The following is a 27,933-nucleotide window of genomic DNA, read 5'->3' on the forward strand; positions in this document are numbered from 1 at the left end:
ACGTCAACCAGGACAATTGTGGGGGGAAACCTGACTGCAAACAAAAGCGAAGCCAACTGCGCTGTTTGTCCTTGGCCAAATGAAGGCAAGGGAAGGTTTATAAACTGGATTAGTAAAATCCGTCCATTTCCAGCATGATAAAGAAAGGTTTGTTCTTTGTGTTTTTTGTTTTGTTTTGTTTTCTATGGCATACGCATTGCAAGCCAACAACAGTGTTTTCCTTGGGCAGGAGCCAAAGTTTTGGCTGCATTTTTCTCCCACCAAACACCAGCCCTCTGAGATGAGTCACTGGTTCTTCAAGCGAGCTGCAGCCTGCTGAGCCGGGAGAAGGAGCCCTCGTTGCACGGAAAAGGGATCAGGAGACGATGTGTCATGCGGATCACCCGGGGAATCCGCCTCACTTCCCACGGTGCAGATTGCATGGGGAGGACCCACGAGCCTGGAGGGGATGGAAATAAAGCCAGGGTATCGTGTTTAATCTCTGGTGAGCATCTCAAAGTCCGTGTGGCTCCATCAAAAGCTCCACTTCAGCCATTCAGGTATTCTGATGAGCTGCAGCAATTTGGTTCTGTAAACCTGGATCCTCATTCGTCACCAGCTCTTTGCTGCATCCTCTTCCCCATCCTCTCCCAGCCCAGGAGAACCGGTGGAGTTACACAATGTGCCTGGAGACCCCTGCCAGGGAGCCAAGCAGGGTTTGTTTGCTTGTTTATTTATTTTAATTATTGTTTTTATTTCTGTTTGTTTGTGTGGTTTTGTGGTTTTTTGTGGGTTGTTTTTTTTTTTTTTTTAAGCATTTCTTCTTATTATGAGAGCTGTAAAACAAAGAAAAAGGACCCTGAGGAACAATTCAGTGAGTAAGGGATGTGTAATCACTGGCATCCTACAGTGACTTACAGAAACTATAGGACAAGGCCTTTTCACTTCAGCCGACCCTGTCAGCGCTGGAGGTCAAATACATCAACTGTTGCCAATCTACAGCTCATCCTTTGCTAGTTAACAGGTGAGTGAGCGATCGTCAAACCTGGCAAGGATGCTGCTGTATCGCAGCCTCAGCACTTACAGGATAAATAATAATCAGTATTAATAATCAATATTAACAGTCAGAGCCAGGGAAGCGGTGCTCCCTGCAGGAGTTTCACCATGGCTGCGCCCCACATAAATGGGGCTGTGCTTCTGTGTGAGGTGCTGGGATGTGGAGGAGATTATCAATGTGAAAATAAATAAATAAATAAATAGATAAATAGATAGATAGATAAATGGATAGATAGATAGATAGATAGATAGATAGATAGATAGATAGATAGATAGATAGATAGATAAATAAATAGAAGAATCACAATCTCAGCAGTAAGTGGGCTCTGGTGAGAGGCTGCCATGGACCGGCGTCACCTCAGAACACCTGGAGCATCTTTCTTATGAGGAGAGACTGAGAGAGCTGGGGCTGTTCAGCCTGGAGAAGAGAAACTGAATGGGGATCTCATATATGTTTATAAATATCTCAGGGTGGGTGTCAGAGGATGGACCAGACTCTGTTCAGTGGTGCCCAATGACAGGATGAGGGACAACGGGCACAGACTGAAACACAGGAGGTTCCATCTGAATATGAGGAGAAACTTCTTTCCTTTGAGGTGCCAGAGCCTGGCCCAGGCTGCCCAGAGAGGTTGTGGAGTCTCCTTCTCTGGAGACATTCAAACCCACCTGGACACCTTCCTGTGTGATCTGCTCTGGTGACCCTGCTTGAGCAGGTGGGTTGGACTGGATGATCTCCAGAGATCCCTTCCCACCCCAACCAGTCTGTGACTCTGTGATCCTGTGCGTTCCAACCGGGGCTGATCCCCCTCGAGGGGCCGCACCGACACCGAGCGGGGCTGCGGGTCCCCCCGGGTCACATTTCCCCCTCCGGCCGCAGGAAGCGCCGGGGCGGCCGCAGGCGGGACGGCTCCTCCCCGGCCAGGCGGGCGGAGAGAAACCGGGGCGGGGAGGCGGGAATGGGGCGGGCTGGGGCTGCGGGGGCCGGGTGAGGGAGGACGGGCCCGGGCAGGGCTGTAGGGGTCCGACTGAGGGAGGCCACCATGTCGGGGACCGCCATCTGCCTGCTGCGCTGCGACCTGCGCGCCCACGATAACCAGGTAGGCCCGGCCGGCGGACCCCGGGTAAACACCCCGCTGCTGGGTTGGGTGGGCTGGGGAGAGGTGGGCGCTGCCTCCCGCCCCCCCAAAGCCCTTGTCTGTGTCCGCAGGTGCTGCACTGGGCTCAGAGCAGCGCGGATTTCGTTGTCCCCCTCTACTGCTTCGACCCGCGGCACCTCCTGCGCACCCAGCGCTGCGGCTTCCCCAAGACGGGGCCCCACCGGCTCAGGTTCTTGCTGGAAAGCGTGAAGGACCTGAGGGAAACGCTCAAGAAAAAAGGAAGGTAGTTGAGAAAGCACCGTGGAAATAACACGTGTATTTTTATTTTCTCATTCTCTCAGCATGTGTTTGTGCTGTGAGTCAAATCATGACAGATAATGTGATGATATTGGAGAGCCACAGCCCTTCTGGTAGATACAATGAGCAACATGGATCCTGGCTCCATGTCCAACCTGTGGTGTGCCCTGTGGGCGGCTCGGTCTCTGCTTTCCTGTGGGATGTAAGGGGAACAGCTCTCTCAGCAGCACCCCTTCCTCCTGCCTTCTTCAAACCCAGTTCATCTTTGAAGAAACTTTTCAATTATGCTTTAAATTCTTCTGGCACAAACACTGTATTACCCCTTCAAGAAATTATTCTCCAAAACAGGCCTCTGTTAGATAATGCAGTAATGTGTGTGCGTGATACAGAGAGGATGGGAGACAGAGAAAGGGACAGAGTCGCATACAAGGCTCTTCACAGAACTCAGCACCCACCTGAGTGGAGCATCTCCCTTATGAAGAAAGGCTGAGGGAGCTGGGTCTGTTTAGCTTGGAGGAGGCTGAGGGGTGACCTCATTAATGTCTACAAATATATAAAGGGTGAGTGTCAGGAGGATGGAGCCAGGCTCTTCTCGGTGACAACCAATGATAGGACAAGGGGTAATGGGTACAAACTGGAACACAGGAGGTTCCATTTAAATTTGAGAAGAAAATTCTTCGCAGTGAGGGTGGCAGAGCCTGGCCCAGGCTGCCCAGGGGGTTGTGGAGTCTCCTTCTCTGCAGACATTCCAACCCGCCTGGACACCTTCCTGTGTAACCTCATCTGGGTGTTCCTGCTCCATGGGGGGATTGCACTGGATGAGCTTTCCAGGTCCCTTCCAATCCCTGACATTCTGTGATTCTGTGACTGACTTTTTTACCACAGCTTCTCTCTTTTGCTCTGGTGCCCTGGGTACACAGCTGGGCAGCTGGTGAGGCTGCAGGGTAGGAAGGGAAGTTTTGTTGACTCTGTTATGAACACAGAACATTCAGCGGAAAGTATTCCTCAGAATAATCCCACATGAAAGTGGAGAGGGCTCTGCCCACAGGCCGCCACTACCTGTGACAGGGATTAAGGGAGGAATCTCTTCTGGAATCACAGCCTCATCATTTAAGGATGAACTTCAAGGTAACAGGCTGGCTTTCTGCCCAGTCATCCTTTTCAAGGCGTTTGGGGTGGTAGAAATGTGTTTGACACACACTCAGCCCCAGAGGCTTATAAACTGTGTTCAGTGGGTCCTAAAAAATATAGGCTAGTCAAATCCTGTCTGTCTGCTTCAAAACGTGTTTCATGCCTCGTAAAGAACAAGGGTGCCTGGGTCAGGACTAGGGCCTCCTGCACACATAAATAACAGTGATATCAAACCTAATTCAGGCCAATATTTTGTGTTTGCAGCACCCTGGTTGTGAGGAAGGGGAAACCAGAAGATGTGGTCCGTGATCTGATTACTCAGCTGGGCTCTGTCAGTGCCGTGGCTTTCCATGAAGAGGTAAGGGAAATTTGAGCGACGTTGGTAAGAGATAAAATTAGGTTGTGGAGGTTTCTTCCACAATCAAATTGTGATGCAGATCCTGCACATTCAGAGCCTTTCTTGTCTGTGGTGTTGTGAACCTGGGGAACCAGCTATCTCCTGGGGTGGGGATGGCGTCTGGGCAGGAGTCCCTGCTGGATCACAGCAGTGGTTTGTGACTGATCACTCGCAAGTGCTGTGTCTTGAGGAAGAGGAGTTTCCATCAACTGGCATTGTAGGTCAGCTGAGTCCATTTCTCCTTCTGTTTTACATCAAGCTGCCTTTTCCTTCCTTGCACGGGGAGGTGTCTGCCAGGGGACATGTTGTACTGAGTGTAGAAAAGCCCCCGGGTGAGTTGACAGCGCACATATTTAGGCAGTTGCCCCCCAGTTTGATGAAGAATGAAACATGAGTCCAGTCCTGACCTGACAATGGGGTTGACGTGTCTCTGACCCGTCTTCACTGAGCTTAATGGTTTGATCCAGAGCTTGCTGGATTCACTGGAGGGCTCTGGATCCAAACCACCGGGGGTTTTGTGTGCACACACATACGTAGATACGTATGAGCAGAGTCTGGGCCTCACAGCTGCCTAATGCGTGAATCTCTCTGTGACCTGCACTGCAGGTATTCCTGCTGTCAGGACTTGTAACTTGACAACCTACACATCCTATAGTGCCTGACTCCATGCAGCACTAAAAACAACCACAGAGCATCAGCGAAAAGGCCTCTTTTCCTGACAGTGACCAGACAGGCTACAAGGTGGATGGATGATGGCAGAGCGGTGGATGTGGTCTACCTTGACTTCAGTAAAGCCTTTGACACAGTTTCCCACAGCATCCTCACAGCTAAGTTGAGGAGGTGTGGTGTAGACAATAGAGTAGTGAGGTGGGTTGCAAACTGGCTTAAGGAGAGAAGCCAGAGAGTGGTAGTCAATGGTGCGGAGTCCAGTTGGAGACCAGTATCTAGTGCAGTGCCTCAGGGGTCAGTATTGGGGCCAATATTATTCAATATATTCATTAACGATTTGGATGAGGGAATTTAGTGTACTATCAGCAAGTTTGCCGATGACACTAAGCTGGGAGGAGTGGCTGACATGCCAGAAGGCTGTGCTGCCATCCAGAGACCTGGACAGGCTGGAGAGTTGGGCGGGGAATAACCTGATGAAATTTAACAAGGGAAAGTGTAGAGTCCTGCATCTGGGCAGGAACAACCCCAGGTTCCAGTATAGGTTGGGAAATTACATATTAGAGAGCAGTGTAGGGGAAAGGGACCTGGGGGTCCTGGTGGACAGCAGGATGACCACGAGCCAGCACTGGGCCCTTGTGGCCAGGAAGGCCAATGGCATCCTGGGGTGTATTAGAAGGGGGGTGGTTAGTAGGTCAGAGAGGTTCTCCTGCCCCTCTACTCTGCCCTGGTGAGACCACATCTGGAATATTGTGTCCAGTTCTGGGCCCCTCAGTTCCAGCAGGACAGGGAACTGCTGGAGAGGGTCCAGCGTAGGGCAACAAAGATGCTGAAGGGAGTGGAGCACCTTCCTTATGAAGAAAAGCTGAGGGAGCTGGGTCTCTTTAGTTTGGAGAAGAGGAGACTAAGGGGTGACCTCATTAATGTTTATAAATACATAAAGGGTGAGTGCCATGAGGATGGAGCCAGGCTCTTCTCGGTGGGAAACAATGATAGGACAAGGGGTAATGGGATCAAGCTGGAACACAAGAGGTTCCACTTAAATTTGAGAAGACACTTCTTCTCGGTGAGGGTGGCAGAGCCTGGCCCAGGCTGCCCAGGGAGGTTGTGGAGTCTCCTTCTCTGGAGACATTCCAACCCGCCTGGACATGTTCCTGTGTGACCTCATCTGGGCGTTCCTGCTCCAGCAGGGGGATTGGACTGGATGATCTTTTGAGGTCCCTTCCAGTCCCGAACATACTGTGATACTGTGAGCAGGACAAATCTGTAAAGAAGCTCCCACTGAATGTTTTCCCAGCCTCCAAGAAGTTGTGGCTCAAGGACTTATTGAAACCGGAATGCTATCCTGATATTCAGTAAACCTGAGTGGGTTTCTTCTACACCTATTTATGCGGTCATTTCCAGTCTGTGCAAACTTAAAAGATCTGCAACATCCTCCATCAGGGAGCTCCTTATTCTGGCATTTGCACTATGAATGGAGAGTGAAAACACCTGTTGGGTTTGGCAGAGGGAAATACCCAGAGATTGTCTGTGTGCACCTCTCCCTAAAGGGATGAAGCTAAAAGTGGAGATGAGGGAGGAAGGCAAAGAGCGGGTGCAGTGCAGCTGTGGCCTCATTGCGTTTCCCTCTCTCCAGGCCACGCAGGAGGAGCTGGATGTGGAGCAGGGGCTGCGCCAGGTGTGTAGTCAGCACGGGGTGAAGATCCAGACGTTCTGGGGATCCACGTTGTATCATCGGGATGACCTTCCCTTCAGGCCTATCGCCAGGTGGGTTGTTCTGTGGTGTCACTCCCTTCTCCGTTGTCCTGTTTGTTCCTCACTCCAGCAAACTGTCATCCTGTCCCACAGTGAAGTTAGTTCACCGTTAGTCCATCTGCTCATTCACATCGAGGGGAAAGGGCACATTCATCCCTCTGTACTAGCAGGATTTGTTCTCCAACATGCACAAAGCCGAGGAGTTTGTTTGACCATTTATAGAGGGACTGGTTTGTCTTTGCCCTTGTACTGAAGAGAAGCTGCTAAATTAATGTATACTGTGATTAAGTTACAAAAGACGTACCCATCATTAACCAATTGACATGATCAATGCTTTCTGACCACCTGCAAAACAAGGGGATATTTTTCAAGTTTTAGATCTTTCTGCATGACAAGAAGGAGACAGAAGATCAAGTGATACATTGTTTAGAAGCAGAGTGCTTAGCTTATATTTAACCGGTAATTAAGAGATGTATGGTAAGTAGGGAACTCAACAATTATAGCTAACATCATAAATTATTTCTTAGCATAGACGTGTGTCAAAAGTTTCAAAAATTGTAATGCATATGTAAAAATTATGTGAATATAAGCAACTCAGGAGCATCCAGTCGTTGGATCACTTATGGAGAATGATTCTCAGAGCTCCCCAGCACCGTCAATAAAGAATGCTGCTTAACAGTGTATATAATTGACTCTGCCGTTTATTCCTCTATTAAGTTTGTTTCTCTGTTTCAGTTTCCCTCCACTGACTGCACTGAGATCAGCCTTGTGGGTAATCAGAAGTTAGGGGAGGTAAATCTGAGCCTCATGATTGCCCCATCAGGACACACCTTAAATTGAAAAGGCACCATTTGCATCAGAAGCAGAAGGAATTTGGGTGAAGGACTGAACTTCTGTTGCTTCTAGCCTCAGGGGCAAATACCTTTTTTGTGCCAGCTGATGTACAAACACGCATCACAAACACCACGTACAAAGGTTTATCACAAATACAAATAGAGCACAGCCTAAAAGCCAAGCCTTCATCTGGAGAAGCCTTGTGGTGCTGTGTGGAGGGGACAGGGTAGCCATCTGATGGAGATATGACTTTGCTGTCATCTGCACAGGTTGCCTGATGTCTACACCCATTTCCGAAAAGCGGTGGAATCAGAGGCGAAGGTTCGGCCAACCCTGCGGATGGCAGATCAGCTAAAGCCTCTGGCTCCAGGCGTAGAAGAAGGGTGCATCCCTACGATGGAGGATTTGGGACAGAAGGGTAAGGAAACTTAATTTGGCAGTTGCTCCCATGAAATCCTGCTTTGAGATGTCTTACTGTGACTCAAAATATGGAGGCTTCCCAAAAGCGGTGGTTGCCCTTCAAACTGTAACAAAACCTCTGTTCACTTTTACAGTGAATGAAGATAAATTTCTTGTGAGGAGAAACTCCCCTGTAGCTGTGTAGAAAACACCCTCTTAGTCAGTAATTTTTGATACATTTGATGTGGCCCTTGTTCTAAAGGAAGACCAGAGCACAGTCTTTCATGTCTCTGAAGCAGACAGCCCTACTGCTGAACATGCCCAGTTTTTAAGCTCCCTACTTGTGGCTGGAAAGCTGCCTGGCAGAAAAAGACCTCAGGGTGTTGGGTCGACAGTTGGCAGTACATGAGCCAGCATGTGCCCAGGTGGCCAAGGAGGCCACCAGCATCCTGGCTTGTATCAGGAATAGTGTGGCCAGCAGGACCAGGGTACTGGGGCGGTCAAACCTCGAATCCTGGGGTCAGTTTTGGGCCCCTCATGACAAGAAAGCCCTTGAGGTGCTGGAGTGAGTTGAGAGAAGGGAACGGAGCTGGTGAGGGGCTGGAGCACAAGTGTGATGGGAGCGGCTGAGGGACCTGGGGGTTCAGCTGGAGAACAGGAGCTGAGGGGAGACCTTCTGATCTCTGAACTGCCTGAAAGGAGCTTGGAGCATGGAGGGGGTTGGTCTCTTCTCCCAAGTAACAAGTGACAGGATGAGAGGAAATGGCCTCAAGTTGCACCAGGGGAGGTTCAGATTGGATATTAGGAAAAAAATCTTCCTGGAAAGGGTTGTCAGACATTGGAACAGGCTGCCCAGGGCAGTGGTGGAGTCACCATCCCTGGAGGGGTTTAAAAGCCGCGTAGATGAAGTTCTTAGAGACATGGTTAGTGCCAGAGTTAGGTTAATGGTTGGACTCGATGATCTTGAGCATCTCTTCCAAAAAAATGATTCTGTGATTATGCCTTTGAGGTGGTTTCCAAGGGAGTAACAAGGTGATGGTGTTTTCTGTTGCAGATCCTGTGACTGATCCACGAACAGCTTTCCCCTGCAGTGGAGGGGAGACCCAGGCTTTAATGAGACTGCAGTATTACTTTTGGGACACGGTAACTCTTACCTTTCCTTGCCTGAATCCTCCCCCTTGTACATATGGCTCTGTAGAGCGGGTGAGGCTGCCATTTCACTGCCTAATAATATTTCTTTAGCTCCTGTATAAAACTTTACAAAGGAGGGAAATAGTGTTATTTCTGTTTTTCAGAGAGACAAACCAAATCAAAAACAAGTCATCTAGGAAGTGGGAATGTAAGCAAAATACTTGGCAACCTAGTTTAGTGGCCATCCCTCTTAAATCTTTTTTCCCATCAGCCTGTGGGAATTGGGACAAACTTTTAGCTCCTTTACCTTGTTTTGCCCTTGCTACTCTCCTGTTTTATGTCATGCTACTCTCCTGTCTTATGTCATCAGCAAAGTAGTTCCTCTGTTTTGGAGGAGGGAAAAGTAGCCTGAAGGGCTGCAATTGGAATTGGGGTGAGGAACAACTGTCCCAAGTTAAAAATAGTAGGAGGTTCCTAGTCGTCTGGTTTTAAAACTTGCAGCCATTACAGCTGCTTCTTTCTCCCTCATTTTGGTGGAGTGAAGCTGCCGCCGCCTGCACTTTGTCTGTGCATCCTGACCATTTTGCAACTTTTTCCTGGTCTAGTTTGAGGAACTGCCTTAAATTTGCCTTGTGTGAATTTAGACGACACGTGTGCTGATTTCCAACAGCATCAGACTCTACGCGGCTTTGTGGGGAAAGGGGGTAGCGTCTCCCCAGCTGAGATGGGATAAGAAGTGTCCTGTGCCCAGTGCACTCGCTGGGGCAGCCCCCAGGGAATTCTTTCCAAGTGCTACAGAGGTTGCTGCATTCCTTTGCTGTTGGTTTAAGCCCAGGCAGCAGCTCAAGCCCACACACCCGCTCCCTCACTCCCCACCAGTGGGATGGGGGAGAGAAGCATAAAAGTGAGAAAACTTGTGTGTTGAGATAAGGTCAGTTTAAAAGGTGAAGCAAAAGCTTGATAGGTCGACATCACAGAATCACAGAATCACAGAATCGACTGGGTTGGAAAAGACCTCAGAGATCATCAAGTCCAACCCTTGGTCCAACTCCAGTCCATTGACTAGATCATGGCACTAAGTGCCATGTCCAATCTCAGTTTAAAAACCTCCAGGGCCAGTCCAGCACCTCCCTGGGCAGCCATTCCAATGCCTGACCACTCTCTCTGCAAAGAATTTCTTTCTAATATCCAGCCTAAATTTCCCCTGGTAGAGTTGAAGCCCATGGCCCCTTGTCCTATTGCTGATGCCTGGGAGAAGAGACCAATCCCCACCTGGCTAAAACTGCCCTTCAGGTAGTTCTAGAGAGTGCTGAGCTCACCTCTAAGCCTCCTCTTCTCCAGACTAAACAAGCCCAGCTCCCTCAGCCTCTCCCCATAGGTCTTATGTTCAAGTCCCTTCCCCAGTCTTGTTGCTCTTCTCTGGACCCGCTCCAGCACTTCAATCTCTTTCCTGAGCTGAGGGGCCCAGAACTGAACACAACACTACAGGTGTGGCCTCACCACTGCAGAGTACAGGGGAAGGATCACTGCCCTTGTGCTGCTGACCACGCTGTTTTTGATACAGGACAGGATACCGTTGGCCTTCTTGGCCACCTGGGCACACTGTTGGCTCATGTTGAGCTTCCTGTCCATTAGTCCCCCCAGGTCCCTTTCTGTCTGACTGCTCTGCAGCCACTCTGTGCCCAGCCTGGAGCGCTGCAGGGGGTTGTTGTGACCAAAATCCTCCCTTCCTCCTTCTTCCCCAGCTTTTATTGCTGAATGTGATGTCATGTGCTGTGGGATATCCCTTTGGTCACTGGGGTCAGCTGTCCCAGCTGTGTCCGCTCCCAAATTCTTGTGCACCCTCAGGCTACTCACTGGTGGGACAACCTGAGGAGCAGAAAAGGCCTCGATGCTGTGTAAGGTCTGCTCAGCAATAACTAATCCCTGTGTTATCAACTCTGTTTTCATCACAAATCTAAACTGGAGCCCCATACGAGCTACTGTAAAGAAAATTAACTCTATCCCAGCTAAAACTAGTACAAGCATGCGTAGCTTCTACTCTAGGTCAAGCATTAATACAAGTAGTGCTGGAAAACCTGTTCCTTCTGGTTTATTGTGCAAATATTGTCCTCCCTGGTGAGCAATAACAGCTCTTTAGCAGTTGTAACCTGCGCAGCGAAGGGGATCGAGGAGAGATCAGGTTTCCTTATGTCCCCTGCATCACAAACAGCTCAGCAAAAGGAAGATCTGCGCCCTGCTGTAATTGTGGGTGACCCAGAAGTAAGAGTGATCAGGATTCCTGCAGCTGGGTGTTGGGTGCTCTCAGAAATTGTCGTTCTTAAACCCAAACAAGCAGGCGCTTGGACAAGGGAACCGGCCACCAGTGCCACTGCTGATTGTATAATGTTGTTATTGATCCGGAGTTGGGTGGGTGTGAGGAGCGAGCAGCACAGCCCGGTTTGTAGCACTTGTAGAGAGAAACGTGCTCCGGGCTGCAGTGGGGAGCTTGTGACACACATCCCAGAGCTCTCAATGAAAACTGTTGGCCTGATTGATTCCTGTGCACCAGAGGGAGTAATTGGGCAGCTCTGTGATCCCTGCAGTGAAAGGGAGCTCAGCCCTGACTGATCGCCCTGGCTCCAGCATGAATGAAAGCGTATTTAGCGGGTTGCACGTAAAGTATTAAAACCTCTTGTTCTTTTGCTTGTTCAGAACTTGGTGGCATCTTACAAGGAGACTCGGAACGGACTGGTGGGAATGGATTACTCAACTAAATTTGCACCATGGTAAAGATTTTTGTTGTGCGGAAGCTCGTTCTCTGCTCGCGTCCCAAACCAATGTTATGTGTGTGCTGAGCGCTCACGGGGCGTAGGGAGGGACCCAGGTCTGATTCCCTCGCCCTTTTTGTCGGGGTAGAGCAGCCTCAGAGCTGCTCTTTACTGTGTTTCCAGGCAGTGGCTCCCTGGGAACATTCCTGTAATTAGAATTGCTGAAGTTTAGCAACACTGTGCCAGTGTGCTGGGAGCAGTGATGTGGACAGACACACAGCTTTGGTTTTGTGCTGTTTTGTGGATCGGGGTTGGTGAGAGCAGCCAGGGAAGGAGCGCAGCTTCAGTCTGTCCGTAGGGCTGTGGCAGAACTCCAGCCAGTCCTAGAATCAGAATAATTTCAGTTGGAAGAGACCCTCAGGATCATCAAGTCCAACCATAACCTAACCTAACTCTAGCACTAAACCATGTCCCTAAGAACCTCGTCTAAACACCTTTTAAACCCCTCCAGGGATGGTGACTGCCCAGCACTTCCCTGGGCAGCCTGTTCCAATGCTTTACAGCCCTTTCCGTGAATAATTTTTTCCTAATATCCAATCTGAACCTCCCCTGGTGCAATTTGAGGCCATTTCCTCTCATCCTGTCACTTGTTCCTTGAGAGAAGAGACCAACCCCCTCCGTGCTCCAAGCTCCTTTCAGGCAGTTCAGAGATCAGAAGGTCTCCCCTCAGCTCCTGTTCTCCAGCTGAACCCCCCAGGTCCCTCAGCTGCTCCCATCACACTTGTGCTCCAGCCCCTCACCAGCTTTGTCGCCTCCTCTCCAGTATTTCAATGTCCTTATGATGAAGGGCCCAAAATTGAACACAGGATTCAAAGTCCTGGTTTGCTAAACACTGTGGGGCAAGCGACCTCACCTCATGGCCATCCCTTTTTTCTGTGGGATGAAGAGACACTTTTCATTATTCCTATTGCAAAAGGATCCTTTTGTGGGGGGTAAATATGATGACTTCTAATTCAGGGTTTTAGTCTTTGCTGCTGGAAGGGACAGAGTTAATTCCAGACTGAACCTGCAGCAGCAGAACCCAGTTCAGCCTAATGCTGAGAGCATCTGGAGTGTTTTCCTGACATAATTACATTATGAAACGTTTTTTTGAGGGTGTTATGGGTCAGGATTTCTTACTTGAAGCCAGCTCTGTGCTTCAGTGTTGCAGTGGCTGGCTCCACCTGGTGGCACTTGGGATCCCAAGGCCCTGTCACTGCAGAAGTCCCTTGTGGTGGCCTCTGCTCGAGTTTTTCTGAGCTGTTTACCCAGATCCTGATCTGCGTGCCCCAAAGAGTTATTCTGTCAAATAATCAAAATGAGAACAGTTCAAATCGCAGCCACTTCACACTGGCCACTTCTAAGTGTTAGAGCTGGTCAACAATTAAGGGAAAACTCGTTAGGCCCTTTCTTCCTGTTTTCTAAAATTCATCGCAACATCAAGTGTTTCTATGAGCCTTAGTGGGAAATTGCCTTAAAATACATTTCTAGGAAGATCAATGTAAAAGATGTCACTGGTGCACTAAGTCACTGTCGAGGGTTAAGATTGCGGGGTGACAATAAAACCCTGGCAGATGTATTGTTAACCCCTCTCCCCCCCCCACTTCCCCCTCCCTCTCCCCCCTTTCCACTAAGGAGAGGCGATGGGGAGGAAAATAAGCACAGAGTGAAGAGAGTTGGAAAAATTAACTATGTTTTACTAATGCTACTAATAAGAATAGAGAAAATAATACAAAATATATAAAACCAATCTTGAAAGTCTCAGCAACTGCAGAGCTGGCACCCGAAGTCCTGGACTGGACTGTGCAGCCAACCGGAGCTGGATTCAGTCTGTCACTAGGCCTCGGTTTGCAGGGACAACTGGCAAGGTCCACTTCTAATGTCAGCCGTAAGCAGAAGGGAAAAGGGACAAAGGGCAAAGGGATCCTCGTGATCTCGCACTTTTATATGAAGTATTCACATGAATGGAATGTTATACACAGTTGGTCAGTTTCTTGGTCTCTTGTTTCTCGTCGCCCCTCTCGCGAGATGTCTATCTGTGCTTATCAATAAGTTTGCATTCCATTGCTATGTTTACCCAAACATGTGTCTGGTTCTCCAGGAAAATGCAGCTAATATGAAGCTTTAGCTGACAGGCAAATTCACTAAAAGAGAAACTTGTTTTTAGCAAAACCAGGACAATCACCAACCAATCAAAGTCTTGGCAGATCAAATTGAAAAGCAGAACTTGTCAAACTTCGATAAAATGATTTACCTCAGTAGTTTGGAGACTCCTGTAAGGGGGAGGTTAAAGCCAGGGGTGGATGTTAATTTTCAGATTGCAGAATTGCACAGAAGTCACACAACTTGACTTTGGGAAGACGTTTGGGAAGTCAGTGGCAGAACTGCAAACTGAGCAAAGTTTTCAGACAAGAACTCTGAACGCAAAACTTCCCTTCCGCTCCTTCCGCGCAGCCATCGAGCTGTCGGTCCTACGCTGCCTTCACAACAGCGTTCTTCTGCTTCCAGGCTGGCGTTGGGCTGCATTTCACCCCGATACGTCTATGAGCAGATCCGGAACTATGAAAAAGAGAGGACGGCAAATCAGAGCACATACTGGTATGTCCTTGCACGGTCCGCGTGGCTTGTTTTCTCTGTAAAGGAAACCGGCATCTCACGCACAGGAGAGAGTGATTTGTTAACTTTCTTCTTAATTGGTGTTTGTTTTTCCTGTGCCTGCTGTCTGGTTCCTCCTGGTTGCGTTGCAGTTCTGTTTCAGTATGGATTTATTGGTCTGTCTTTAACATCCAGAGGCTTGAGGCACTTTATAAGTAAAGATTATTCCTGCTCGTTGTCATTATTATTGCTGGGGAGTTGTGGTTCGTGATTTTTAAAAACGATCTCTTTAAATCGTCACCATCCCTCTCTGTTACTGTGGGCTAGATGAGAAGGAAGAAGAATGATTTACAAATAAAAGCCAAAGGGTTTCTCAAGCCAAGGACATGAGCGGGGTTTCGCCCAAAAGGCTGGGTGACTTGTTCAAGTCACACGGTGTCAGAAGAACCTCTGCCCACAGTCCAGCAAATGTCCCCGTGGTTGCTCGGTGGCCTGGTCGTGACCACACCACCCCAGCAAAGAAGAGGGGACTGGGAACTGGGCTTAATGCACCCCACTGTGTCACCCCTGCTCTTCCTCACCACACCGCTGGCTGCTCACCTGCCTGCGCGTTGTCCTGGAGGAGTCTGGGGACAACTGAGGTGGGCGAGTCCATCGCCGGGCTGGCCTTGAACTTGCTCATGGCCTCTGATCTGCCCAGACAATGTGAAACAGAGCCTGGTAGTGAACTCTTGGGGATGGAGGTTTGTGTTTGAGACCCCCCTGCAGTGCTGGTCCAGCTCTGGTTCCTCAGCTCAGGACACACATGGACCTGCTGGAGAGGGGCCAGAGGAGCCACAGGAATGATCCGAGGCTGGAACAGCTCTGCTGGGAGGACAGGCTGAGAGAGTTGGGGTGTTCAGCTGGAGAAGAGAAGCTCTGGGGAGACCTCAGTGTGGCCTTTCAGTGCTTAAAAGGGGCCTGTAAGAAGGATGGGGACAGACTTTTTAGCAGGACCTGTTGCGCTAGGACAAGGGGTGATGGTTTAAACTAAAGGAGGGAGATTCAGGCTGGACATGAGGGAGAAATTTTTGCCCCTGAGAGTGGTGAAACCCTGTCCCAGGTTGTCCACAGAGGTGGTAGATGAACCATCCCTAGAGACATCCCAGGCCAGGCTGGACGGGGCTCTGAGCAACCTGAGCTGGTGAAGATGTCCCTGCTCATGGCAGGGGTGGGACCAGACAGGCTTGGAAGGTCCCATTCAACCCAAACCATTCTATGATTCTGTGTTAGAGCCTGGCCTAACACTAGACCTGGATGGGAAAAAACCCAAACCAAAAAGCCTGTGCAAACTGTAGAACTATGTTTTCAGATTGGTTTGTTACACTCTCAACATGTGAAACATCATAGTGGGTGGTGACGAACAGGCAGAACATTGCCATTAATTATGGCCAAAATACTCAGTTTCATTACAATTCAAATGACAGATAAAATATTGGCCTTTTGCCTGTTGAAGTGTATGCGTTTAGGTTTTTTCTTTAAAGACAATTAAGAGAGGAAAGATTTCAAGAAATAAACATACTCATGTTTTTCCATCTGCTATAATAGTCAGCCAGCCTGCCTGCAACTGGGGTACCATGGTGATCTGAGCATTTTAAAGTGATAAATAATTATACAAGAGAAGCTGTCAAGGTCTCAGGCACTGCAATCAGTGAAGAACAGCTCGTGGGGACTGAACCTCAGTATCATGACAAAAAGTTTTTGCGTTTGGACAGTGTCCTGTTTTGTAATGGCATTTTCCAGAAACATCTTGTAAGCCTAAACTTCAGCTGAGCAGAATATTTCCAATATGCCAGGGAGCCAAAGGAGGTCGCAGAGGCTGAGGTGCCATCATTTTATAACAAGTCCATTTTCTGCGGGTCTAGCCTGCGATCTCATGAGCTAGACCACTCTAGAGCCAGTTTTGAAAGGCGCCTTTAAGTCTCTTACAAAGCTTGTTGCTTAAATCATTGTGAAGCTCTTAGGAATGTGCTGACAACCTTGCTCATGTGGAAGCGTGAGGCTGAACCAGGTCCTCGCCCTGCTCTTTGGAGATTTCCATCCCAATAGGGATGGAGGAGAAACAGGTTTCCTGATATTCTGTTCCTGCTCTCGAGTGTTTATGGTGGATGCTATGGGAGCAAAATCTTAAGTCAATAAGTTAATCACAGTGAAATACGGCCGTGGCTTTGTGTTTCAGGGTCCTGTTTGAACTGCTGTGGCGGGATTACTTCCGATTTGTGGCCCTAAAGTACGGCAGGAGGATTTTCTCATTAAGAGGTGTGTATGGATCCCCATATTTGGAGAGGAAAGGTCCAGGCTTACAACAGGGAACATAAGAGAAGAAGCTGTCAGCATTGTGTTGTACAAACGTTCTCGTGTCACCACCCTGGGGTGTTTCTAGGGTTTTACTGTTAGCACAGAAGCGCCTCAACACCACGGTGCTGGATGCTGTGTAGACACTGAGACTTTTGCTCCAAATCAGAGTAGATTTAAGGAGCATTATTAACACATCAACAGGAAACATCAGCACGTGAGCGTAAAGATTCTGTTTCTGGACATTCTCAGCTTTGGAGAGAATCCGGGTTTCAGGCTTGCCCAAGTTCACTGTTGCCTCCACTCCACTGTACACAGAACTGTAGTTGCCACTGGACCTCTGCAAACATGAAGTCACCCCCCTCATCTGGTCCTACCCCACTGCAGGAACAAAGTGTTACCAGGGACTTCTGCTGGGTAATTCCCAATTTAGTATCTGCTACAGAAATAGATTTCACATAAACATTGTCCTGGAATAAAATTAAACAAGAAAATATTAGGTTGGGCCAGAGCTTATCTCCAGTCACTTTTGAGGTCTGAGGTTTTTTTAAGTTAAAAAAACAACAAAACAATCAAAATCCATTAGGGTTTGAGCATCCTCTGTGTGCATGAGACGCCCCTTTGCAGCTCTTGAAAGGAGGAATGGATCATCTCTAAACCTTTGCAGAAGGAACGTGGCCTGTTTGTAACACCACTTCATCCTTGTGTCAACCAAGCTGCTTCTGGCCGTCATGGTTTTATTAATAACTGCTTGCGTTGGCATTTGTGGTTCATTAGTGGTTTATTCTTTTCCTCAACAGGGCTTCAAAGTAAAGAGGTCTCCTGGAAAAAGGACCTTGAGCTCTTCAACTGTTGGAAAGGTCAGTAGAAACCACACGTTTGGCTACATGTGCTTTTGATTTCCAGGTGCCTGCATGTCAACACGTGCGCTAACGCTGACTCCGATTCATGCAGAGGAACTGTCAGTGAGATCAGGGCCTGTCTGGGACAAGAGGAAATGGCCTCAAGTTGCACCAGGGGAGGTTTAGATTGGATATTAGGAAAAAATTCTTCCTGAAAAGGGCTGTCGGGCATGGGAACAGGCTGCCCAGGGCAGTGGTGGAGTCACCATCGCTGGAGGGGTTTAAAAGGCGTTTAGACGAGGTTCTTAGGGACGTGGTTTAGTGCCTGAGTCAGGTTATGGTTGGACTCGATGATCTTGAGGGTTTCTTCCAACCGAAATGATTCTATAATTAAACTTTTACCACCAAACAAGAACCCAGCCCCTCAGCTCGTTGTGAGTGCAGGACACTTGGTTTCCCTTCTGAGACTGAGCACCACTCAGGATCCAGCCCATGAAATCGCCAGGCTCTGTCCAGCTGGGACACGCTTTGTCAGATGCGCTGCAGTTGGATTTTCCTGCCCAGGTGGACGTGTTTACGACCTGCTGGTCCCTTCATTTTAGTCACACAGAGGCTGGCCAGCCCCTCTTAGCAGTGCTAAATTGTTCTTCTGATTGGTTTTGGTCAGAAGCTTAAAACAGCCTTAGAATAAATCACATCTTTCATTATGCCACAGCCTTGTATTATCCTTGCTTTTGTTTAGCTTTTATACCTTTGTCGTCGCATGAATAGCAAGCATTGTATCTCAAAACTTGCAGGGACCAACAGATTGAAGTATCAGAATCAGTGAAACGCACACCTGGATACCTGTCTTCACATTAATGCCATGTGTGTCCATTTGCACACAGGTGCAATAAATATTTTGCTTAACAAGAGAAAAGGCTCAGTACTTTGGGTGCTAACCCTCGGGGCCTTGTCCAGCGCATCCCTCTCTGCTATCAGTCCATTGCCAAGAAGCTTTCCGTTCTGGGTCCATCTCACTATTATGTATTTATTTTTGATTTGCAAAATTCCCTACAATCCACCTGGTTCATTGTTTTTCCATTCTGAGATTTTTCTGTTTCTTGGGGTTTTTTCTTGCCAAAAATTCTCATCATTTTAATTTTCGGTATGATTTCCCATTCAGTTTCCAGTGGATCTTAGTGGCTGCACGTCAGCTAAACCTCACTGAGATCTCTCCCTGTCGCTGTACGCGGGCACTGCCTTATGCGCTTGGACGGCTGTAAGTGCACGACCACAGGTTGGTTATGAGTGTCCAATAATGTCCTCGTGTCCCAGCACTGTCTTTTGTCTCCGCAGAGGGCAAAACAGGGGTTCCTTTTGTCGATGCCAACATGCGGGAGCTGGCTGCCACGGGCTTCATGTCGAACAGAGGGCGGCAGAACGTTGCCAGCTTTCTCACCAAGGACCTGGGTCTGGACTGGAGGATGGGGGCAGAATGGTTCGAATACCTGCTGGTAAGACTGAACCCTAGAATCACAGAATCACTTCGGTTGGAAAAGACCCTCAAGATCACTGAGTCCAGCCGTTAACACTGGCACTAAACCGTGTCCCTAAAAACCTCGTCCATGCGTCTTGTAAACCCCTCCAGGGATGGTGACTCCACCGTGTCCCTGGGCAGCCTGTTCCAATGCCTGACAACCCTTTCCATGACGAATTTTTTCCTAATGTCCAATCTGAACCTCTCCTGGCACAACTTGAGGCTGTTTCCTCTTATCCTGTCGCTTGTTCCTTGGGAGAAGAGACCAACCCCCTCCATGCTCCAAGCTCCTTTCATGCAGTTCAGAGATCAGAAGGTCTCCCCTCAGCTCCTGTTCTCCAGCTGAACCCCCAGGTCCCTCAGCCGCTCCCATCACACTTGTGCTCCAGACCCTTCCCCAGCTCCATTCCCTTCTCTGAACTCGCTCCAGCACCTCAAGGGCTTTCTTGTCATGAGGGGCCCAAAACTGACCCAAGGATTCAAGGTTGGGCCTCAGCAGTGCCCAGTACAGGGGGACAGTCTCTTCCCTGGTCCTGCTGTCCACACTATTCTTGATGCTTGCCAGGATGCTGTTGGCCTTTATGGCCTTATTGGCCTGTGTGTATCTTAGTGTTTTTTGTGCTCCCTGCCCTGAGTGACAGGCAGGACAGCTCTGCCTGATCAGGAAGGATCCAGAAGATCATCAGTCATTTTCAGGCTGCTGTAAGTGCATGTATATACAGCTTGCATGGTATAGACTTCCCAAAGCTCAGTAAGAAAAGGGAGTTTTAGGGTTTTAGCCAGAGATCTGTCACACTTGAGAAGACTTTCAAACATAAATAGCAAATCAATAACAACAATAAATCCAAATAATAAATCAAAAATAATATCAAAATAATAAATTGAAAATAACAATGCTCTGGTTTGCTCACCCCAGAGACTGCAGAGGACAGCCCAGAAATAAAACACAAAAAGAAACATATTCTGGCCACTGAAGCCAGTGTTGGCCCAGCATCTCTGCATTGACGGCTGTGGACAGGGAAACCACCTAGGCAAGAATAGGCGAGTATGGACAATAGCTGGAGCAGCTTCCAGGGAGCTCCACCCTGGCTGGAGGCACCTTCGTTCTGGTGAGTCACAGGCCTCCCTGCCAACTGGAGCACCCATTAATTTCTCATACACCAACCTGCGGTCATGCGAGCGCAGCTCAGTAGCTGGGTTGCTCCTCCATCCTCAGTCCCTTCCCGGGAAGCTCTGAAGAGGCTGGAAGTCCCAGTTCAGAGGCACCAGCTCTGTGCCTCTTCGCTTGGTTCCCGTTATCTCCAGTGATCCTGATGGAGAGACCATCAGCAGCACCAAGCTGAACGGTGGAAATTGAGGCTGAGGAGGTGATAATCTGCATTTGTTCTTCGACAGACTGAACCATACAGGCTGAAAAAGAATAATATCAGCCTCACATTAAAAATCTTGTCTCTGGGTACAAGAGGCTCTTCATAATCGGGAAACTTCATAGAATTGTAGAATCATTTTGGTTGGAAGAGACCCTTAAGATCATTGAGTCCAACTATAACCTACATCTGTCACTAAACCATGTTCCTCAGAGCCTCATCTATATGTCTTTTAAACATCTCCAGGGGTGGTGACTCCACCACTGCCCTGGGCAGCCTGTTCCAATGCCCGACAGCCCCTTCCGTGAAGAATTTTTTCTAATATCCAATCTAAACCTTCCCTGGCACAACTTGAGGCCATTTCCCCTTGTCCTATCACGTGTTACTTGGGAGAAGAGACCAACCCTCTCCATGCTCCAAGCTCCTTTCAGGCAGTTCAGAGATCAGAAGGTCTCCCCTCAGCTCCTGTTCTCCAGCTGAACCCCCAGGTCCCTCAGCCGCTCCCATCACACTTGTGCTCCAGACCCTTCCCCAGCTCCGTTCCCTTCTCTGAACTCGCTCCAGCACCTCAAGGGCTTTCTTGTCATGAGGAGCCCAAAACTGACCCCAGGATTCAAGGTGGGGCCTCAGCAGTGACCAGTGCATCCTCACTAGGATGGCTGGAGGTACAGAGAAAGTGGTGGCCTTATCCTTCATACCCTAGCTCAAATTTGGGATGGAAAATCTTACCTCGAGTGTATTTCTTTTGCAGTTTCAGTGGGTTATTAAAGACAGCTGATAACCCACGTGTGCGAAGCTTCGTAGCAATGACTTGCCAAGCAGGGGCTGCATTTCAATGTGGATGATCCAGCTCCTGTAGTGCATTGTATGCGACACACAGCAGCCCTCCAAAAGGATGTACAGCACTCACAAACATGCAAACACATCTGCAAATTCCTGTCCTGAGCCGCTGGGACAGGTTGGAATGTTTTGCAGTATCTGGCTTTTGATGGCATCTGTCAGCTGTGGCTTTCAGAGCAGTTGCAAAGGTGACTTCATTGCACAGATGGTGTCATGTACAGGCAAGTGTTGTACTCAGAGTTAAGAACTGGGAGCTGAGGCTTTGGTGGACAGCCCTGCCTTCCTCAGGTAGGAGCTGGTTTCGCTTTGCAGCCAGACTGAGAGCACCATGGAGGATTCCAGGTCCTGTTCTCCAAATGAGGAAGATCTGGAAAGACGCTCCCTGATTATTTACCTTTATTCATATGGGCACCATCCCTGGAAGTGTTTAAAAGCGTAGATGAGGTTCTTAGGGACAAGGGTTAGTGCAAGCGTTAGATTAACGGTTGGACTTGATCTGGAGGGTGTTTTCCAACCAAAACGATTCTGCGATTCTGTTCCATAATTGTCACCAGCCCTGCTGGCAGCAGGATTTGGTGCTGTGCAGTCGCCCTTTCGTCTTGGGAAGCCCCAGGTGCTGACTGCCACTGTAGGCTGGTGTGGCACACACTGATCCTTGCGTCTTTCTGTCCCTTTCAGCTTATGATATATTTCCAGACAGGTCTGTTACTTTAGCCTGGCTGCATCGCTAGGGTAACACACAAAAGTCTTCAGTGTAATGGGGGAGATAAAGCTATAGAAGAGACCAGTAGAGAACTGAAACTGGTCTCGCCTCCAGAAAGGGAAGCGATGCACTTTCCATCTCTGATATTTCCAGCAAAAGCCCAGAGTGCATGTGGGGCAGAGGGTGTTTGTCACCCAAAAGAGATGGGCAGGGGCACTAAGACGAGCTCTCTGCAGCCGCTGGAGCCAGGGGCACCTCTGAGCCTTCTTAGTGACGTGACTTTGCAGACTCTTTCTGCTGCGGCTGCCAGCTGCGCTTTGGCAATGCAGACACCTCCTGGGAACGCGCAGGGATCCCACGCCCTGTTTGCTATCGCTGCCACTCCCCTCCGGAGCTGGGTTTGTATTGTCCTACAACTGGAAAGCTCCTGATATTGGATTGGAGCCACCCTGCTCAGCTGAAGAGCGCTCAGACTAGTCCATGTTCTGCTCTCATTGGTGCCTGTTTCAGGAGCCTTGCTCCGTTTTACATAAGCATCCTTGAGAGCTTTGTATTTGTTTAGATGTAGAAGAACTTGATGTTGTGCAGTATGTCATGCGAACTCTAATGTTTCCCGTAGTAAAGCACCTCTTTCTGCCAAGTCTGTCATTTGAGGCTTATTGCCTGATGAATGTTGAGCACGGCAGGGAAACAACCGCAGTATTTGTACTGATTGCATCTTTGAACATTCTGTGTGGTCACTCAGTACAGTCTGAGCTCAGGCCAGACATGAGGAAGAAATTTTGATAATGAGGGTGGTGAGACACTGTCCCAGGTTGCCCAGAGAGGTGGTGGATGAACCATCCCTGGAGACATCCCAGGCCAGGCTGGACGGGGCTCTGAGCAGCCTGAGCTGGTGAAGATGTCCCTGCTCATGGCAGGGGGGGACACTGGATGAGCTTGGAACATCCCTTCCAACCCAAACTATTCTATGAGTTAGACTTCTCTCCAATCTGCCCAACAGGATCTGCAGAGATAAATTTGTTAGTCTGTGGTCTCTGGGTAACAGGCCAGGAAGAATTTTCTCTACTATTTAAAATGTACTGGGCTACTGTTTCTTGGAATACGAGCACTCAAAAGCCAGGGCTGGTTGTCACGCCGTCTGCCAGATGATGGCAGAAAGAGAAGGATTTTTTTTCTCTTTTTTAAAAAAGGACTTCAGTTGGACTTTAACTGTCTCATTGACCTAAGGACCATGAAGCCTGGGAAGCTGATCCCAGACTTCTTCAGAGCCAGATGGCTGAACCAATGTGGGAGAGCACTGGCTCTCCCAGTATAGCCAGACTGATTTCCAAGCAAGGAATTCTCCCTTTGAGATATGGGGTGGACAGGGAGAGAAGATTCACCAATGGCCAGCCCAGCTCTTTGTACTGTTTCCTTCCTCTGTTCTCAAGGTGGATTACGACGTTTGTAGCAATTACGGCAACTGGTTGTACAGTGCTGGTATTGGCAACGACCCACGGGACAACAGGAAGTTTAACATGATTAAACAAGGCCTGGATTACGATGGCAACGTAAGTCTTGTTTGGCTGTCTTATGATGAGTAGTTGCAGCAAAGCCTATGTGATAGTTTGAGGCTGCTGCTGTCCCCAAAGAGGCTGTCCCCACCCCGTTGTTCTGTGTATTCAGTACTTCAGCATCATTTCTTGTGGGTAACAGCCACATCCCATCAGTATCTCACCCAGCCATTTCCTTGAACACAGAGCAGCTCCCTGGAGAACTCAGAAGTGACAAGAGAGATGGAGCTGCTCCCCAGGAGGTCCTGGAGAGTAATTAAACCTGTGACTCCTCGCACTATTTTCTCTAAGAGGCGGGAGGGGATAAATCGCCCTTTCCATGTGCTTAGCCAGTGTTCACATCCTCGATTACCTGTTTCCACCCCATTCCGTAGCTTCATGGCAAGCTGCACTGTTGCCTTTCAGCCGTGTAGCTGCCAGGACTTTGCAAGGAATTACAAATGAGTCCTCATAGAAGACAGAGCCGTAGAGTTAATGGGATTTGGGGGCGGGGGGTTCATCTTGCCAAGCACAGAGGAAAGTGGGCAGCTGAACTAGTCACCCCTGTTTCCTTCACAGTCACTAGAAAGAAAAAAAGGAGTTATTGGGAGTGACTTCATCCCACTATGTCCTAAAAAAGGGCAGGTGAGCTGTACCTAAAACCACCTCTGTCTCCTGCGCTGCCTGCAGAGTGACCCCGGGAGAGCAGCTCTGGTATCTGTGTCTCTTGGTTTAGCCACTAATTCCCAGCAGAGGCTTTAACAGGAGGCACTAACATGTGGCAGAGGTAACTGATGCTGTAGTACATCAGCTTATTTACCTGGATATCAGCTCCTTTACCTGGATATCAGCTCCTTTCTGTCATGTTAAGACCCTCGTTGGGAAGCACTTGCAGTTTGTTACTGAATGGATCCTGTTGGTTCTGTTTGCAGGGGGATTACGTCCGGCTGTGGGTCCCAGAACTACAGGGCATAAAAGGAGCAGATATCCACACCCCTTGGGCTCTGAACAGTGCTGCTCTGGCGCAGGCAGGAGTAACTTTAGGCGAGACTTACCCACCGCCAGTGGTGACAGCCCCAGAGTGGAGCCGACACATCAACCAGAGGCCCGTGAGTACTGGGATGGGGTGGGAGGGCTCCAGGCAGCAGCTCTGCCTGTCGGAGTTGCTGTGAATTCTGCTCTTCTCTTTCAGGTACAAAGGGTAAAAATTGCTTTAATGCAAATTCACGTTACCTCCCAGCAGAGGGTGGTCCAGCTGTGTGCGGGGACTGTGCAGCCAGGCTTAATTAGCCGTGCCTGTCCTACTAAACTAGATAGGTCTGAGACACAAGCCCAAGTACTGACCTCCTGTCACCCAGTCACACCATTAGTGTGTTCCCCAGCGCTCTTTTTGCCAACAAGCACCTTCCAGAACCTTCTCCACACACAGTTTGAAGGTACCACATGCTCAGGACTGTCACAAAATACAATCTTGACAAAGCCACTCTACATCATATGGACATAAACTGTGCCAGGCTGGCTTGGCTTTAGGGCTGAAGAATGAACACGTGTGTGTTTTGTTTACTATTTTATAGGTCGCTTTTCTTCCTCGGGTTTTTTTCCTTCTGGATATACATAGTGCCAGACATTTGGGGGTTGGACTACATGGCCTTGGAAGGTCCATTCCAACCCAAACTATTCTATGATTCTTTGGTTCTGTGAGTGGAGAGATGGAGGGATGTGGTATCTCTGAAGGCCTCACTGGCCTGACCACGCCCCGATGCCGACGGACAGAAGGGAGCCAAGGCTGATGCTCAGTCTCCTCCCTGTTCATGAGGTGGAACTCCTGCCATGCTCGAGTGCATCCAAACTGGAGTCAGCAAGACCAGTAAATACAGGGACTGGCCCTTTCACTTTGATTTTTGGGTGTCTCTGCTCTTTAGAATGGGGACAGATTAACATGTAGATCCTGTGACATGTCAAGACTTGCATCTGCTGGCTGGGCTGCTGTTCTTGGAGGAGATGGGTATGGAAGGAAAGTGCTCTGTAGGTCTGGGTGAGGTCGATGGTGGCGGAGCTGGATGGGAAGAAGGAAACAGATGTAACCAACAATGGGGCAGAGTCCACTTGGAGGCCTGTATCTAGTGCAGTGCCTCAGGGGTCAGTACTGGGGCTGGTATTATTCAATATATTCATTAATGATTTGGATGAGGGAATAGAGTGACTGTCAGCAAGTTTGCTGATGACACGAAGCTGGGAGGAGTGGCTGACACTGGAAGCTGTGCTGTCATCAGAGACCTGGACAGGCTGAGAGTTGGGTGGGGAAAAATTGAATGAAATATAACAAGGGCAAGTGTAGAGTCTTGAATCTGGGCAGGAACAACCCCAGGTTCCAGTGTAAGTTGGGGAATGACCTGTTAGAGAGCAGTGTAGGGGAAAGGGACCTGGGGGTCCTGGGGACAGCAGGGTGACCATGAGCCAGCACTGGGCCCTTGTGGCCAGGAAGGCCAATGGTACCTGGGGTGGGTTAGAAGGGGGTGGTCAGTAGGTCAGAGAGGTTCTCCTGCCCCTCTGCTCTGCCCTGGGGAGACCACACCTGGAATATTGTGTCCAGTTGTGGCCCCTCAGTTCCAGCAGGACAGGGAACTGCTGGAGAGAGTCCAGCGCAGGGCAACAAAGATGCTGAAGGGAGTGGAGCATCTCCCGTGTGAGGAAAGGCTGAGGGAGCTGGGGCTCTGGAGCTGGACAAGAGGAGACTGGGGGGTGACCTCATTCATGGGGATCAATATGGAAAGGGTGAGTGTCAGGAGGATGGAGCCAGGCTCTTCTTGGTGACAACCAGTGATAGGACAAGGGGTAATGGGTTCAAACTGCAACACAGGAGGTTCCACTTAAATTTGAGAAGAAACTACTTCTCAGTGAGGGTAACAGAACACTGGCCCAGGCTGCCCAGGGAGGTTGTGGAGTCTCCTACTCTGGAAACATTAAAAATCCACCTGGACACCTTCCTGTGTAACCTCATCTGGGTGTTCCTGCTCCATGGGGGGATTGGACTGGATGAGCTTTCGAGGTCCCTTCCAGTCCCTGACATTCTGGGATTCTGTGAACAGTTGTGTATTTTAAGGGGTTTTCAGGATTTTGTCTTTCCCCATCCATCCCCCTGTGTCCTCCTGAGGATACTTTCTGGAGGCTCAAATGTATTTGTTAGATGATGTTCAGTGAAGAACGAAGCATGTTCCGATTTGGGGTTTTAATCCCAAGGTGCAGTACCAAATTTCTCAGGCCACGAGTGGGAAGATTTGCGGAAGCAGAACCTTCCACATCTGGCCACGCTGCTGAAGGACCCGGATTATTCCCCTTTTATTTGAGAGTGCATCCAAGATCAGAGAAAGAACTCCGTGAAGGAGACCCTCAGTGAGACACCCTTTTGAGGCACTGATGAAACCTGAACCCAAAAAGCTCCTCCATCAGGCGGGAGGTCTGTTTTGAACAACTTTGCAGCCCAGCTCAGGCTCCGGGGGCTTGCACGGCCACGCTGTGTGAAATTAAATCCTCCTGGGAGGGACTGTTGGCCCAGTGTTACTAAGGCTTGGAATATCACAGAATGGTCAGGGTTGGAAGGGACCTCTAGTCCAACCCACAAGAAGAACCTCTACTCTCAGCACCACCCAAGTGAATATTAGAGAATACAAGCTCATGCCTTACCAGAAAGCCTTGTTTCCTAAGCCTAAGCCTAGCGCTGTGCCTATCAGGCCTCCCACCACCTTTTGTTGAACTTGAGGTTAGAAGTGCCACGTGTACATTTCGCTCTGCAGCATCGGCAAATCTTTCACTGTCCATCTTTTCACTTGCAGCAGGGCAGAAATCCCCACCCCAGGGGCAGGACAGGACCCGCACACCCGCCGGCGCCGCACAAGGACAGAGGGGTAGACTTTTACTTCTCTCGCAAGAAAGACGCACGATGACGGCTGTTTGCGAGCTGGAGAAGCGCTCGGTGGGCACTATCGCTGCCGAAGATGCCAGGATAACACTTGATCTCCTCGAACCAAGGCAACGATACAAGTCTGGCCACTGTAAAGTGACTCGGGGTCTGCCCGTTCTGCGTTCCCAGGGACGAGAGCGGGATGCGGATATTTGGGGGCCATGTATCCGCACGGATTGTGGTGAGCGGATCCTTTGGTTCTGTGGGCTCGCCTGCCGCTCTCCCAGGAAGGGGAATAACTACTATTAATTAACCAAAACGACGTGGCCTTTCTGTTTGGAGGAGGTGTGGCTGTTTTTCCAGTGCTTTTTGCTTTGCGCTGGTGCTTTCAGCTGTCACAGCTGAATTTCTGCCTGTCTTTACAACCTGGAGCAGATGGTTTGTGTGGCAGGAGTTCAGTCAGAACTCTTGCCGGTGAACTTCCCTAAGCTGATTTTTCATGTTTCAAAGCTTTAAAAGTGCCAGTTATTAAAAGTTTTGCTACTGGTGTGTTTTCTCTTCCTCATTTTCACAGAGACCCATAGACAGAGGGAGACTTCAGAGGATGTTCTTTAACTGTATCTCCTACAGTACTTTGGAGAAGCAGTAAGTTCATCTTGCAAACTGCCCTGGAGTCCTTGCAGCACCCAGGTTGCTGTTGGTACCAGGCTGGAAGCTGCAAACTATTCGGTTCATAGCTGGGAGACGTGTTTTGTACTCAGCACCA

At 49.2% G+C, this 27,933-nt stretch overlaps 1 protein-coding gene across 5 annotated transcripts; it reads left to right on the plus strand.

The window, feature by feature from the left end:
* Positions 1–357: 357 nt before the first annotated feature.
* On the plus strand, positions 358–27,714 carry LOC102087960 (cryptochrome DASH-like). Of its 5 annotated transcripts, none has more exons than XM_065050357.1 (15): positions 358–484; positions 634–695; positions 2,243–2,415; positions 3,825–3,918; positions 6,260–6,390; positions 7,482–7,630; positions 8,666–8,754; positions 11,437–11,510; positions 14,040–14,129; positions 16,345–16,424; positions 17,261–17,320; positions 18,641–18,798; positions 23,165–23,284; positions 24,199–24,375; positions 27,100–27,714. In XM_065050357.1, the coding sequence occupies exons 1-15, from the start codon at positions 373–375 to the stop codon at positions 27,208–27,210; spliced, it is 1,680 nt and encodes a 559-aa protein (XP_064906429.1). In that variant the 5' UTR covers positions 358–372; the 3' UTR covers positions 27,211–27,714. The 5 variants fall into 5 exon arrangements, with proteins under 5 accessions (XP_064906429.1, XP_064906430.1, XP_064906433.1 ...); XM_065050358.1 differs by having other exon boundaries at positions 27,103–27,714; XM_065050361.1 differs by having other exon boundaries at positions 418–539.
* Positions 27,715–27,933: the final 219 nt, after the last annotated feature.

The sequence above is a fragment of the Columba livia genome, chromosome 2, assembly GCF_036013475.1.
Source record: "Columba livia isolate bColLiv1 breed racing homer chromosome 2, bColLiv1.pat.W.v2, whole genome shotgun sequence".
Lineage (NCBI taxonomy): Eukaryota > Metazoa > Chordata > Aves > Columbiformes > Columbidae > Columba > Columba livia.